The sequence below is a fragment of the Aythya ferina genome (assembly GCF_964211825.1).
Source record: "Aythya ferina genome assembly, chromosome: 1".
Classification (NCBI taxonomy): Eukaryota; Metazoa; Chordata; class Aves; order Anseriformes; family Anatidae; genus Aythya; species Aythya ferina.
This window is the reverse complement of record NC_140296.1, coordinates 168,405,396-168,421,573: the sequence shown is the minus strand read 5'-3', so window position 1 is coordinate 168,421,573 and position 16,178 is coordinate 168,405,396. Positions and strand designations below refer to the sequence as shown.

The following is a 16,178-nucleotide window of genomic DNA, read 5'->3' as shown; positions in this document are numbered from 1 at the left end:
GCAATTAGTTTTGGGATCATAAGATGTAGAGTATTGTAGTTTCTTTGTGCAAAATACATCTTGAATGACATTTTTCTTGCAGGCGTAGCCAGCAACACAGTTGACTTTCATTTTCGTTTCTGTCAGAACCTGTCACTGCTTGGGTGAAACGGCTGTTTCACTGAAGCTGTGGGGAAAAGCACGTGCCACCAGGCCACCCAGGCATTCTTCCTCAAACAGATGGAGCAGGGATTTATCCAGAAGTTGGGTGAATGGAGCCCCAAGCTAAGGGGCTAGCGGCTACATCCTCAGTGTGCAGGGGACTCGTGTTCCTGGAGCTCACACTGCAAACGCCCTGCCTTCTGTCTGATTCTGTGTCACCACAAAACTGCCACGACAGCGTTGTCACCTCAATGCCAGTTAGCAACAAGCTCAGTTCTCAAACAGATCTATTGACTGCCAGGCCTCTGCAGCAGCTGACAGGATGAATCTCAGGGGTGGTGATTAAAACATACAGGGCTATAAGATATCTACAAAATAGATTATCTTGCAAAGCCAGTTCATTTAAAAGCTGTGAAAAATGTTACCAAAAGATCAATATTAAAAAAAAAAATAAAGCAGAAGGTCTGTGAAAGTAATTTGAGGAAGCTATGTAAAAAGGGGAAGCACACCAAATTAAATGGAAGAGGCATTTTCTTCTTGAATATGGTGAAATAAAATAAATGCTTCCCAAATTAAATCAGCACTATTAAAATAAAATAATTTTTTAACTCTCACAGATATTTAAACCTGAAGATTTCAATGTCATACACATCAGATTACAGTGAAATGTGACACTTCTTGTAGCTCAGACAGAATTTTCTGTGTTCAGACAGATTAGCCTTTTAATTTCATTTAGTAGTGGTGGCTGAAGTTTTGGATATTACAGGGCTTCCCATACAAGAAGATCCACGATCATAGGTTCCAGACAAGAGAGAGCAAAACAGGAATGATAGAACACAGCAGTCACTCGCAACAGCTTTTTGTAAGTGGGAAGATGCACTCCTGACTGTGCACTACCACAGAGGATTGCTGGAGAAATTCAGTCTGCCAGAATTAAGCTTCAGCTGGTGTATGATGCTTTGTTAGATCTGTGTTAGAAAAATGATGCTCACAGTTACAGCCAGGCACAGTTGGGCACATGGACTTCAAGCACGGTGACTCTCTTGTAGCCCTTTTAAAAGCTTTAGTTCCCATTCAAGGGGCAATTTAAAGATTGGTAAATTCTCTCACTCTAAAGAGTGCCTGTATTTTCATCACAGTGTTGGGTATTCACACACTTGGCTGAAGACTGATGAAGAATTACCCATTAAAACCACCCTTTTGACCAAGAAGATGTAACTGATATATGAATTATTTCTATTTGAAGGAGAACTGAAAAGTAAAAGCCAGTTTAACCCTGTGTCTTTACAAAGAATGCACATAGAACCTGGCTTTGTTGAAAACACTCAAAAGCTACAAGAACAGGAAAGGTTTTGCTAACAGCTTTCAGGACAGCCTTACACGCAGCCCTGCACCTCAGCAGACGCATTTGCCATCAGTTACCCAGGAAAGCCTCAATCTGCAGGTCCTTGCGAGCAGCTTGTGCCTCAAGCATCAGCTTCCAGTGTCTCTGGCAACCCTGACCCAAACCCCATATTACTCGCTTCATCTGTTCAGCCTGAAAGAAGAACAGCTAGTGTGCCAGTCAGTTTTACTGCCTGTACATGGAAGGCATGACTGGCAGAAGATCTATCACTTCCAGCAAGATTTTCTTCCCTCAGAGGGTGGTGAGGCCCTGGCACAGGCTGCCCAGAGCAGCTGTGGATGCCCCATCCCTGGAGGTGCTCAAGGCCAGGCTGGATGGGGCTTTGGGCAACCTGGGCTGGTGGGAGGTGTCCCTGCCCATGGCAGGGGGTTGGAGCTGGGTGGGCTTTAAGGTCCTTTCCCACCCAAACCACTCTGTGATTCTGTGATTCTCTGAAGATAGTATGTTTGTTGTAACGTGCTGAAATAACCAATGTGTAGATCATGAAAGAAGTTCTCAGGAGAGAATCCGCGATGCAGTAGTTTGTATTGGTGTGTGTAGATTGCTTTTAATTAAGGGGCAATATTGAATTTCATAAGGCAGTCACCCAGCTCTGGACTGTTAGGTGTGTGAGAACCACCCTACATCTGCAGGGCTCTGAAGAATGCTTTTTCTTGTCACTTTTCACTTCGTGCTCCCAGTTTTGAGGCACTTTACCATGGACTGCTTTAGCAAACACTTAGATTCTAACAGCCTATGTGGATGAGGGCACAGATGTTTGGCGGGACAAAACAAAACCCATATTTGTAACACTGAGGGGCAGCTGAGGGAACTGGGGTTGTTTGGTCTGGAGAAGAGGAGGTTCAGGGGAGACCTCATTGCTCTCCACAACTGCGTGAAAGGAAGGTGTGGGGAGCTGGGGGTCGGCCTATTCTCACAGATAACTCGTGATAGGAGCAGAGGGAATAGCCTCAAGGTGCCCCAGGGGAGGCTCAGGGTGGGAATGAGGAGACATTTCTGCTCAAGAAGAGCAGTCAGGCACTGGGACGGGCTGCCCAGGGAGGTGGTGGAGTCACCGCCCCTGGGGGTGCTCAAGGAGAGGCTGGACGTGGTGCTTGGGGACAGGGTTCAGTGGTGACAGTGGCGGTAGACGGTGGTTGGACCAGGCGATCCCGCGGGGCTTCTCCCACCCCAGTGACTTTGTGTCGCCCCGTTCCCTGCCCCCCGCGGCAGCCCTGTCACAGCCGCGCGCTCCCGCGGGCGGGCGGCCCCGCCCCTCCTTACCCCCTCCCCTCCCTCGCTGGGCGCGGCCCCTCCCCGCCGCCCCTCTCGCCCCTCCCATTGGCGGCGGCTCGGCGCGTGACCGGGCGGCGTGTGACGTAGGAGGAAGGAGCCGCCATTAGCGGGCAGCGGGGCCGCCTGCCGCGGGGAGGGGGAGCGGTGCGGAGCGGAGCCGGTCCGTGCCCCTCGGTGTCCCCCCCCTGCTCGGTTTCCCCCCGGGAACCTCGGCGGCGCCTGCTGCGTTCCGGCCCGTCCCGCGTTCCGCCCCCCGGCCCGTGGATGTGAGGCGGCGGCGGCGTTGGCGTTGGGGGCGCCCATGGCGGCGGCGGGGGCCGGGGCCGGCCCGGGGGCGGCGGCGGCAGCGGGCGGGGGTCGCAGCTTCTCCTTCAAGGTGGTGCTGCTGGGCGAGGGCTGCGTGGGGAAGACGTCGCTGGTGCTGCGCTACTGCGAGAACAAGTTCAACGACAAGCACATCACCACCCTGCAGGTGCGGGGCGGGGCTTTTGGGGCTTTTGGGGCGAATTGGTGGGGATCTGGGGGGGGGGGGTGTGTGGGGGGGTAGGGCTGGAGGCGGTGGCGGTGGGCTGATGACTCAGGGGTTCCTGCGAGCCGCAGCCTCGGATCCCGGCAGCCCGGCGGTGGAGGTGCCGAGGGAGCCGCGCCTGGAAGGGGCAGCCCCCACAGGAGGCCCTCGGGGATTAAAGCTTACCGATCGCACGCTGAGGAGGTGCCCGAGGCTTACCTGCCTGTCACCGTGTCGCCCTGAGTTGTGGCCTGGCTCTCTGTCAGCCAACTTAATAAACAACCGAGAAATGATGCTCCGCGTACAGGCGTGTGGCGGTGTCTGCTCCAAAGAGGTGTTTTCCATCACCCGCTCATACTGAGTGGTGTGTGTGCCACCTTGCAACATCCACACGTTTTATTTTATACACGGACACGGAAAATGTGTTTTTAAACTTCATGTCATGGTTTGTATAACCCACAAAGAGTCTTTTGGGCTCTCTGAGCCCTTATCCTCTCCATTTGCTGTTACGCCAGCAACACAGCATCTTTTTTTGCCAGTTATACGCATACATAGAAGTGTAGCACTGTATCTATCATTCGCTACACTTAATGCGCTTTTCTTGCAAATAAAGAAACAAACAAACCCTGCCACCACGTGGGCCAGTGGTGGGTTTTGAATTTCTCCTGTGCAACGCAGAATAAATAGTAGGTGGTGCCAGGAGAGAGCCTCTGCGTAGTTGTGTGCTATTCATGCACATCTAGGGGAAAATTCTTGTGGGTTGGGTGTCTCAGAAGTATTTAAGGGTGAAACTTTCCCTTAAAACAAAGGAAGCATGAGAGAGGCACTGGAAACAACACAGTGAACGTTTCACCAACAGATATTGTCGCTCTATTTTTGTTATAAATAGCTAAAAACATTTTCAAGTTCGTGCTCAGCTGTTGGGTGCATCTATTGTTAGGGTTACTCGGCATGACGAGGTGTTTATACCAGGCTAATTGTGGATCTGATTGCCATGGAGGTGCCTAACATTTGCTGTGCTACAGGAGCGGTCAGTGGCTCGTAGGTGGCAGGGGTGCAGTTGTACTCTGTGCTGTTACACTGCCCAAAGTGTGGTGTTGAGCAAACAGTCGTGTTTAAAGTGCACTGCAAGTGATTGTGTGTAGCTGAATTCAAGGTAGTAGGGGAGTAGTTTGTTATGGGATGTAGCTCTGCTGTGGCAGAAAGCCTGAAATTAGAAGCAAAACATGAATTGGGGCAGAGATGACGTGATAGGGAACTCTAAGCAGGCCCAAAATGTTGACCCTAAAATGTCCTCTCCAGAAGCTACAGCCTGAGAGCTTTTGTCTTTCCCTGTTTATGTGGCAGGAGAATGTTTGTAAAGGAACAGGAACGCATGCTCACGTGTGATACTGAAATGTTGTCCCTCTGCTCTGACTAGGTTTCTCTTTGCTAACTGCATATTTTAACTGCATGGTACATCTCAGGTCACCCTTCTGTTCCCTGCTTCTCTGTTCCGAACCTCCTTAGCCACATGCATCTTATTGATTGGAAAATGCAGTGTCAGCTGTCGTTTAATCAGACTGTATATAACATGTGCTTGTCAAGTATAATCTGCCTTGGTTTTGTTTTCCTGCATCTCAGAGTTGTAGAAGGAAGGTGTAGTAACTCCTTTCACTACCAAATCAAAACATCCCTTTGAAAACAAGATATGGAGAAGCTGATTAAACAACCAAGTGACATTTTTTTTCTAAGAGCTCCTTTTTTTTTCGATTAAGGGCTTAATCTGGTAAAGTGGCTCCGTTTCATGGCATCAGTTCAAAGTATTGCAGCAAATGAGTTTTGTTCCAGTGAAGCCAAAATTTAAAAAATACTTGGCTCCTGATGCAGCAAAGGAGCCACGGTGATGAGCCGCCTATAAATCTTGCTGGTCAGTGGGATGAGGGCCTCAATCCACAGTAATCTGATTTAGCGGGGGCTGCTGTGGGAGTTGTGAGGGGTGTGGAAGTGCTGTTGTACCTCGTGCCAACCTTTTTGCACCACAAAAACGGTGAGACATCTGGAAAGTGCTTTGGAGAGGTTGCCTGGTGCTTCCTGCTGCGTCACCCCAGTGATGGGAGAGCACAGGAAGCCACGTTGGGCAGTGCGAACCTTTCATCTAAATGTACATCTGTCCTCTCCTATCTGCATTCTAACACCGGCGTTACTCTGTTGTGAGGTTTGTGTGTGCACACACACAAAGGTGACTTTCTTTTTTTCTGGTAAGGATGTTTTTAGTGAAAGGGAGTGGTTTCCCCCCCCCTCCCTTCCCTAAACGCTAGCAAGAGGGAAATGGTGACCTGGGACTTCCTTATGTCGAGATTAGGAGGCTGCTGGGACATGTTGCTGAAATCTTGTTAGCTTGAAGTCATGCACTTACACACCAATGACCTGCAAACTGAAATTAAAGTAGCTACTGGTTTGCTGAAGGAAAATGTACCCAGAATAATATGAAAAAATCTGAAGCAGGAAAGGCTGTTGTTATTATTATTATTTTTTTACAAGAAATAATGATAACATGTAACCTGCTGTCTAACTGTCCCACCAGGTCTGAGTTGGTTCCCACTGATCAAAACATTGAGGTCAGTGCTCTCATATAGTGAAGCTCCACAGCTGTGAACTGAGGCCAAATGAAATACATTGGAAATATTCTAATAATAACAACAAACACCTACTGTCAAACTGCCCTTTTAAAAATTGGGTGGATGCTGTCTGTTAATTGCTCAGGATAAATATAACTTTTGTGTACTAATCTCTCAAACATTTGGAGGGCTGCCAAATACCCAACCTGAGAGAGCCACTCAAGTGGTGATGCTAATCACATCGAGCGATCTGCAGTGCTTTGGGGGGCCTGCCTGACCTGGCAGAGTTGTCTTGGATGTTGACAGCTTGGAAAAAAGCAATACAAGGTGGTTCTATGCTGTGTGTGATGTTTATGTGCCTGGTGATAATGCAGTCGAGGGCTGGGTGATGCACACCTCCTATTTTTTTCAAGAGAATCTTTTCCAGCTGGGTCGTTGTCTTCAGGCCCTTTTATCCCCTCTCAACAGGGCCTGAGGCACGTGTGGAACTGAGCTCTTAAAAAAAGAATGAAAGGAAAGGGAAAAGATTTTCTGCAGACACGTGAAGAAAATGGTATTTTAGCTCTTGTAATTGCATTATCCTTTTCTTCTCAGTGCATAAGTATTCTTCAGACCAGTCATAAGACACTGGAGTCAAAATACCCAAATCAGGAGCATACTTCAAAGAGCTGTTTGAGATTACTTATCTTTGAGTTAACCGAGAACCTGTACACTTGTGTTTTTGAAAGTCCTAACAAAAGCGAATTGCCATAGTAATGAAAAGAATATGGAAAGGAATTACTGATTGTAAAGCAAGACGTGACTGACACTTAACTCTCATACTCAATTTAGTGGAGTCTCAAGAGAGTTGAACAAATGTCAAGTCCTCTTCTTTGTGTGATTATCTAATGCTGTCTGGCCTGCATTGCTTTAAAAGGCTATGATGCTCTTGGCAGCAACATATTTTCTTTCTAAACTAGGTTGGATGCGGAGCTTGCTGCCTTAAACTGATAGTTAAGGCTCTTTACGTGTGGGACCCCCCAGATTTCTAAACGGTGCCATGTCCTGCCCGTCACTTGATGAGCTTTTTGCTCTCTAAGTTCAGAATTAATGAAGAGAAATAACCTCACTCTTCATGAGACAACTGGAACTTGTGTGGGGGGAGTTTTATTTATAGAGTTGGATATTCGTTGTTTAGTCTTAGAGTGCGCACCACTGTGGCTTTAACATGCACTTAACTGGTGCTAATTATGCCAGACTTACCCGTACCAATTAATTCAAGAACTGGGCCTGCTAACAGTATTCTTCAAGTATATGAACACACGGGGGAATTAAGCATTTAATGCGTATTATAGTATTGACAGCTTCTCACAGTATGCTTACGAAGCTTTCTGCTCATTATTAACCTCAGCCACTTCTAATACCAGGTTCCGGTGTTGTTATCAAGCAAGCCTTTTATACAAACTTGCTTGTAATCAGGATATCTGATCTAGGATAGATCCCTAGCCAAAGAGATAAGATCTTATTGAACTAAATCTTAAAAAGTACAAATTCATCAAGTTTTAATACAGAGAACAAGTGCAACAGCCAATCCTAAATGTCCTTGCCTCTGCCTCCTGTCACTTATAGAAGATGCTAAAAGGCTGATCCGAGTGTACTGGCCTTCTAATACTTGGGTGTACAGGAGAGGAGGTATCCCACTGTTAAAAGGCAGGATTTGTATCAAAAGCTGGAGTGACCTGGAGGAGAGGTTATTATAAAACCAAAAACACAGAAAAAACAGGTTTATCTATGGTGAGAAACCCACTTTAATATTAGATATGTCAGACAATTAATAGCACAATTACCCTTACTGGGCCAATGTCTGAGGCCCCGATGACGTAACCTTGTGAATAGTGTCTTCTGTGTTAAATATAACTCCTGCTTCAGTGAGAGTTTTCTTCATTTTGGTCCAGAGGCCCAGAAACGTGTTTCTCAACTGTTTCTGTGAAACTTGTATCAACTGAGTAGAGCTGACTTTTCATTATAGTGACAAAAGCCAACAGTGCCCTCAAGAGCTTTTCCTCTGAGATTTACAATACTGTGTCAAGTGCTGAGTACAGCAGATAAATAAGCAAGCTTGGTTCAGTGTGCCTAACCCGTAGCTTCTCTTAATGTGGTCCAAGTGCCGGTGCATTGAAACTTCTGAACTCTCTTCTAAGCTTATGACTTTTAAGCTGTGATGCTGTAGAACAAACTGAGATGAAGACGAGGCACTGATCATACAATCTTTAGGGACGGCTGGGTGAAAGCTGTAAAATAACTTGTGCAGTACTCTGGATTTGCCTGAAAATCCGCTGAAGCTTGCCGGATGTGTAAGACTTGCTGTGCTGCTGTTAAGCTGTTTGTTACAAGTTGCCTGGCGTACTTCAAACACGCTGCCTGGAGTTTTTCCTGAAGTTGACGTACGCCACCTTACTGTAGACCAGAAGGGCAGCAGGAATCGCGAGGTATGCTGCAGCCAGTGGTCACAGGGATCAGTCTGTTCTACCTGCTGGTGGGAAGGTTTCTGGGTGTTTCTCTTCCCTGCGGGCTGTCTTCTCTCTGGATCTGCTCCGTTTATCAGGCTTTGTGGAAAGCTTCGCAGTGAACTTCTCTCAGAAAAGAAGAAAATATTTTCCAGAAAATATTCCTGAATCATCTCCCCTTCAGTCCTACCGATCCCAGAGAAGCAGCAGGACAGGAGCTGCTCTAGGAGCTGACTTGGGTTAGTGTAACACAGGCAGCACTCCAGAAAGTTATTTTCACAGCAGTTTAGGCTGGTGTAAATTGAACTCCTGTGGTCTTCTGCGCGGGTACTGGTTGCTTATGCAGTTAAGCAGCAGGCTGGTTCAAGCAGCTGACCTGGCTGATGACACTTTCCCTTCCCACATCCACGTGATTTTTAGTCAGCTCGGTGCCTGGTCACTGCTCTCATGCAGAGGCCTAGTGTTGAGATGCTGCAGGCCAGCCTAAAATAATCTGTGATGAATGTATCTTAAGATACCGCCGAGTGCTTGATAGCTGACTGCACACTGAGGTAAAAGGAAAACTGAGTATAATTTAGGAAAAAGACAGAAGTTAACCTTGGCTATAAACTCAAACCCCTTTATTTTGTTGTGGTAGTTTGCTAGTAGTGAACTATTTTGTGAATTCTTGCAACCTGTAAATGCAGGCATGTAGGCTGGTTCCTTTGTGTACTGTCATGAAATGTTAAGTTCAGATTAGACTTAAAAGTGAGCGTTCTGAATTTGAACTCCTCACACACAACCCTCGTATCCTTCCTAAGTCATTCAGAAAACAACAGCAAAAAGATGCAGGAAATGACTGGCTTAAGGCAAATTTATTTCGAATAGACTTCTGGCAAACTGTAGTGAAATGACTAACTGGCTTAGTATTGACCCAGCCTTCTGGGTATTTCTTCCAGGAGCATTTGGACTGAGGAATCTGTCTTCTGTTGATTCAGATGTTTTCATTAGTAAATAAATCTGAAGTCAAATGAGACACTTGTGTGTAAAAAATTGAACTCTGTTTTGTTTTCCAGGCATCTTTTCTTACAAAGAAGCTAAATATTGGTGGGAAAAGAGTAAACCTTGCAATATGGGTATGTTTGCTTTCCTACACTGTCCTCTCCACTGCGCGTCCCCTCTCCCCTCTTGATTAAACAAATTGTTTTCCTGAAAAAGTACTTGCTTGATAGAACTGAAACGTTAGGGACTTTGTAATAAAGTAAAATTTAGAAGTACTTGGAATCTCTTGAAGTATTGTTTATTTAGTCTTCTATGCTAACAGGAATATTTTAAATGCAGGATACAGCTGGTCAAGAACGATTCCATGCATTGGGGCCGATCTACTACAGAGATTCTAATGGCGCTATTCTAGTATATGATATAACAGATGAAGATTCTTTTCAGAAGGTACTGGAGAGACTTTTACCTCAATGTAAGATGTAAACTGAGAGGGAATTTGTGATATGAGTGCATACATGGGAATCTTCTGTTTCAGCAATAGCATCTATGCTTAATTTGCCTCAATTATAGGATTGATACCTGACTTTGCCACGTGTTCATCTTCTGCTACATCTGCAAATTCAGGCCGTGTAATGAAAGTGTACATGTACCTTAGTATTTTCTGAAGTCTACCTGTAATAAAGGTCTAGTACAGTTATTCAAAGAACACTAGAGAATTAACGTATGAGTTAACTGTGGCAGGCTATAAAAAAAGTGGCACTGTTGCAATAATATACAGTACTGATTTCTACTGTATAAATCAAATTGCTAAAAGATACTAAGTGATGTGACCTTTGACAAATCTGAACTCTGAAATCACAATACATGACAGTGGAAATGTTACATTCTCAGTAAGAATAGGTATTTAGACTTCCAAGGCTTTGTTTAATATGAAATTTGATGATCAACTATTTTACCGCAGAATCAATTGATCAGGTCAGGGTAGATGACTTTTTGTCCGGTCCTACGTCAGACTGGTACTACTGTGTTGTTGTTCCAGCTGAAAACTATTGACATGTTCTTAGGTGAGTCTGGACCTGATTAGATTGTAGTAAAAGTAGTAGGAGTTCTGTGGAGGGGAGTGAGAAGTTATCGTTGTATTGGCTAGGCTTGGGCTAGCAGTGATACAAGTAGTATCAGGATATGGTTCCACAGCAGAATAAGCAACTTAAACAGTCCGATGTAGGGCCAGTGAAGCACTTAGTGCTGACAGCATCGGGCCCCTGTCTGTGGAGCTGTGACTTGTGAGTACCAGTTCAACTTGGGCCTTTTTCTGCTGAGCCATGCTTAGTGAAAAGGCTGTTAAATTAGGACATTTAAGTTACCTCTCAGAAGTAAGAGGAAAGGTTAATTTGCAGAAGTTACTGCATAACTACCTATATATCATGTATCCTAACTATTTTTAGGTCTTTGGAGTGGTCGCCTCTCTTTACAGCTTAAACTCCCTTAAAATAGCATCTCCAAGTCAATGCAGTGACCATCCAACTTCAAAGCATGACAGCAAAATTAATAACACCCCTTAGTGCCAGCTGACTCAACATTCATCTGTTCCTTTAGGGAAAAGCATCTGTTATAATCTAATCTGATAAACTTGGTTCAGGTTTGGTTCAGGTACTTCTACCTTTAAGGAACCACTTGTGATGTGTTAGTATGGTCCCGTGGCTGAAGATCTCATGCCTGCCCTAAAGCGGTCAGTGTAGTGAACTTGTTCTTTGGAATGGGACTAATGTGAATGCAAGTTCAATTTCTGGAGTAACTGAACCATTCTGTAGAAGTTGCTTTGCTCTAAATTTCAGCTGTGAACTAAAATCATCTGCACCTGGCTCTTCAGCAATATAAAGAATATTTGGTCAATCTGTTGCTCTAAACATGTCTGTTTCAAGATTAGGGTGAACAGTTAATGATGGAAATGGGTCAGTTCTGCAGTGCCCAAACCACTAGTAGGATATCAAGAGAAAATAAATTTATCTCTATTCTTTATGCAGGTAAAAAACTGGGTTAAGGAATTAAGAAAAATGTTGGGAAACGAAATCTGTTTATGTATAGTAGGTAAGTTCTTTTAACATCTAATTCTAGTGACTGAATCAGAAAAGTTTCTTTTGGTTAATAACATCTTCCAAATGCTTTGACAGTTTGTGCATGTGAAGGGGTAAAGCTTATGTGAATCTGAAAATTAAAAACACAGTTTGAGCTAGAAGTTTCAATAGATCACAACTGAGGAAAAGGAGAGTTTGGAAAAAATGTTAATGGCGAAAGTGCATAGTACAGATAGATGCAGACTGCGTAGTTGAACAAAGGAACATAAACCTCAGATGTGCTACATACATTTCTTGCAAGGACTCAGACTCCTTTTTTTTTGTTTATTCACTGTTTCTAGTGGCACAGATGGATACTTCTTTGTTTTTAGAATCACCTGCTTGCAAGGGAGAATAATTCTTAAAACTTGGATATTTCAATGCATTTTTTACAAATGTATGTAAATATTGTTTTAAAATCAGATCTAGTAATTAAAACACCTTCAGGAGGTTAGATGTATGGATATTCCACGAAAGCTACCTTCTGTGGCACAGATAGTTTGTCTGATTAAAAAAAAAAAAAAACAAAAAAAAAAACACACTGCTTTTCTTTTTTAATTTACTGAGTTATTCAGCTATCCCTGGTCTCTTGATAGAAGTTCATTGCCTGTGTATGTTTGAGTGAAAGGAACTTTCTAATCATTTGGCACAGTCTAGATAGAGACCTGTTTCAGAGCCAATTTTTATTAGGACAGCTTGTAAGAAGATGATGGGATAAAATGATTGCATTAATTGTTTCCAACAGGTAACAAAATAGACTTGGAAAAAGAGAGGCATGTTTCAGTGCAAGAAGCAGAAACGTAAGTCACACCAATTATTACTAGAAACAGTCATTGCAGAATTATGCTGGAGTAATAAACTTGTGATGCTCTTAACAGCTGGCAGCGTAAACCAGCCATGGCTCGCTGGCTGCTAAGTGTTCTGTTCGTATTTGAGCCTTGGGATGTCTTGGGATGTCACTGGCTAAAGTGTAACTTGTGAGTTGTACATCACTGAAAATCAACATTTGTAGTTTAAATATATTTCTAAACTGGAAATTTTCAATTAATCTTTTTTTATGAATCACTCTATTGTAACCGCAATTCTCTTTAAGTCAGCATGTGTGGATTAAGAGTTTTTATTTTGAATTGAGTTCTGTCCACTTCATGTGAAGTGGCTTAGGAAAACTGCATTCTTCAGTGCAATGAAGCTCTTCTTTATCTGCCTTCCTACAGGTACGCTGAATCTGTTGGAGCAAAACATTATCATACTTCAGCTAAACAGAACAAAGGAATTGAAGAACTGTTTCTTGACCTTTGTAAAAGTAGGTATTGTCTAGTTTGTTTATAGAGCTCTTCCATGAAAAGGTTTCAGGAATGCTTCAAACCCTATAGAAAATCCTTAACTTTTAAACTATTGAGAAGAACTGGCTTCACTTGAGTCTACTTCAAGCTACTTGTGTGTTATAACAACTATGGAAGCCTGATGTATAGATGCAAATTCATACTGTACTTTAAGAACGTCTTTCTGCCACTCTGTTGGAGTCCTGGGTTGGAGTTCAATTTTACTCCACATTCTGCTCTCACTGTTGTCTACTTTATACCCTGTTGCAACATCTTTGACATCACTTGACAAGATTCCTGAATTACAGTTCATGAATTCGAAGCCATTATTACACAAATCTTACGCAGCAGCTGAAGCAAATGATAAAGAATGTGGGAGTATATGCAGTATGCACATATATGCAGTATAAATACAGCACAAGGAAGTTACCCCATTTGTGTTGTCCTTAAGCAATAAGAATTTAAGCAAAACATTTCTATGTTTTTTGTTTGTTTGTTTTTTTGAGGAGTGATGTGCACGTGTATGTGTGTTGCGTTTCTTGTTTAATAAATATTCTTACAATGGGTGGGTAAATCTAGCTTTTGAAGTCACCAACTCCAGAACATCTGAGCATCTAAGGTCTTCCTTTAGTCAACGGGAGCTTCTGAGTATTTGCTGCTTTAGGAAGAACACTTAAGTATTTTCTTAAAACTATGCCATGAGATACCAGAGCGCTTACTTCTGCATAATTAGTAAGAGAACTGGTCTTTGTGTGCATAATTCATAGATTAAGATCTTAGAGCTTTGTGTAAAAATGCAAGGGAGTACTAATGCATTTCATCTACTACACTTCATTTACAGGAATGATAGAAACTGCTCAAGTGGATGAAAGAGCAAGAGGCAATGGTTCCAGTCAGTCAGGAACAGCAAGGCGAGGTGTACAGATCATTGACGATGAACCCCAAGTACAGAGCAGCGGCGGGTGCTGTTCTTCTGGATAGTAACAAAACTGTGCATCACTGCCCTCTCAATATGAAGACTGCCATATTCAAAGTCACACATTCTTTACCAGTGGAGTAATAGAATTAACAGTATTTAAAAATAATCACACATAACACTGCAGAGACCTTAAGTGCTAAACTAGTGGCGTCTGTGACCAGAGAATTGGCATTTTCTACAGTGGTTAACAAAGCAATTACCAATGGCCTTTTTACATACTTTTCTTTAATGAGGAATAATATGCATGTAGAAAAGACCTACTTAAAGGCTTCATTTATATTCTTTTAAATCAGATCATTATTTAATAACTTATATACGTTGTTGTTGGAATGGTATACATTTTTGCAGCTCTTTGTATTTTGTGGTAGATTGAATTGTATCACTTCTAAAATGCAAATTGATTTTTTTTAAATTAGCAGATATCTGAAGTAATATTTTTGCAGGGTCTCCACAAGCCTATAACCGTCAACTACTTTGATATATTCTGTTCATCTTGTATGCCAAGCTGGTAAAATACATTGTAAATTACATATTAAATATTTTATCTGCTTTTACAAGTGCAGGTGCAGAAATATGTACATCAGTCTTGTCAGTGATTGTGAAGTGAATAAGTCAGTGAAAAGATGCAAGCTTTTCATGTGTACTGTTGAATTGCTCATTCTATTCCCCCTTCCTGAAAATTGAAAACAGCTTTTTTTTGGTAAACTCACAGCTACAGCATTTTTTTAAGCTTTTTCTGTCAAGCAGCAGTATTTAGAGTACCCCCTTAGTAGGAAGGGAATGCTTCTTTAGACTGCTGTTTAACACTGAGGCGTTTGACTCCCAGCTAAGACAGTTGGAGCATGCATTTATCTTGCCTCTGCATTTACTTCAGCCTCTCAGATATCCCCCAGAAAGTTGAAGCAAATTTAGCCCTTGTCTGTCTGGTAGCCGCTAAACCAGATGCATGGGAAGCTCTTAAGCTGTACTAAGACATTTGTGTCCCAAGACAGCATTATAAACTACTTATGAGCGTAATTTTTTTCCTATATTGCAGGGCTTGAGTGAACAAATGAATTGGCATTAATGAGAACTGCTTCTGATTTTTGAGTGATTATGTGGAAGATATGGAACTGCCAGATGCAATTGTAACTTTGGGAATAATAGACAAAACTGAACTTAATCTTGACTTGCTCTTTCTCTTGTAAAGCTTTTTGAAGTCCACTTAAGGTTTGGGAGGAGGGTGTTCAGAAATAAAGTGTATAAATTACTATCACAGAAGGAAAACAAATGGTGGTAGTTGAAACTTCAAAATGTTTTGTGGTCTGACTTTTTTTTTTTTTACTTAAGTTGTCATGCTTGGAAAAACAGTAAAGGTGATGTCTATGACAAAATAGAATATTCCTTGGCCTTCCTTTTTCTGAAGGGTAGAATTAGTATTGCATATAAATGCATTTAATGGTGTGGGTGTATTACAATGCACAACAGGAGCAGTAGTAACTAATCAGTCTGACATGTAAGAAGTGTGCTGTCTTCATCTGACTTATTTTCTCTGAAATAATAGATGGCTTTGCTACAGACTGGTCCCAATGCTCTTTATTTCTTTTCTTTCTGCCAAAACTGCGGTGTACTTTCTCTAAAGCTGACACTGGTGTGCTCTTCTGATGTTGTTGTATGCGTGATGGGCAAAGGTGCTCTGTTTTTGTTAGTGAAGACAAAGTTACTTGACTGTACAGAGCCTTGCTGTGAATCTAAAATTCATGAGTATATGTGTATATTGCAACACTTTGTTAAGCCAACATCCTGATATTATATCTCACTTAAGTGAGCTTCACCCAAATTAAAATTGGGTCAGCTTGATTCAACAAATAGTACCTTCAAATCCATACACTAGAGAAGTCAGTCTTGTAAATAACAAAATACTGATATGAGGAGTGAAATCAGTGAGACTGCTCAAGATTGAAATTTCATTATAAGAAGAGTTGCAGATTTTTGGATTCCCATTTCAGATTTTACAAAGATGCAAAAAAAAAACAAAACCAAAAAACAACTCCACTAGGCTTGATAAGGAAGCAGATATGCTCTGGCATAGATAATGCATTAGAGCTTGTTTTCTCCAGAGCAGAGCTTTCCCTGCTTTGTTGAACTAGACAGCTGTGGTCCTGGCCTGGTAATTGATACAAGATGTTTACCAAAGGGAATGTTATGTTTGACTACTGAAGTGTCAAACTTAAGTAGTCTGTCTTAATGTAGTGTATTCTGTAGTAGGGGTGGTGTGAGACTTTGGTCTCACCAACAAAGCCATGTTATACCAACTCATAAGTCACTTGCAAGACTAAAACTATTAACTACTGAAAACTTGGGTGGGGATAAGCTGACACCTTTGTA

General features: G+C 42.7%; 1 protein-coding gene across 1 annotated transcript; it reads left to right on the top strand.

The window, feature by feature from the left end:
• The first annotated feature begins 2,924 nt into the window (after positions 1-2,924).
• RAB21 (RAB21, member RAS oncogene family) lies at positions 2,925-15,368 on the top strand. The gene is made up of 7 exons (XM_084500497.1): positions 2,925-3,293; positions 9,471-9,530; positions 9,736-9,843; positions 11,421-11,484; positions 12,256-12,310; positions 12,725-12,813; positions 13,674-15,368. Exons 1-7 carry the CDS (start codon positions 3,123-3,125, stop codon positions 13,811-13,813), a joined length of 687 nt encoding a protein of 228 aa, XP_084356623.1. The 5' UTR covers positions 2,925-3,122; the 3' UTR covers positions 13,814-15,368.
• Positions 15,369-16,178: the final 810 nt, after the last annotated feature.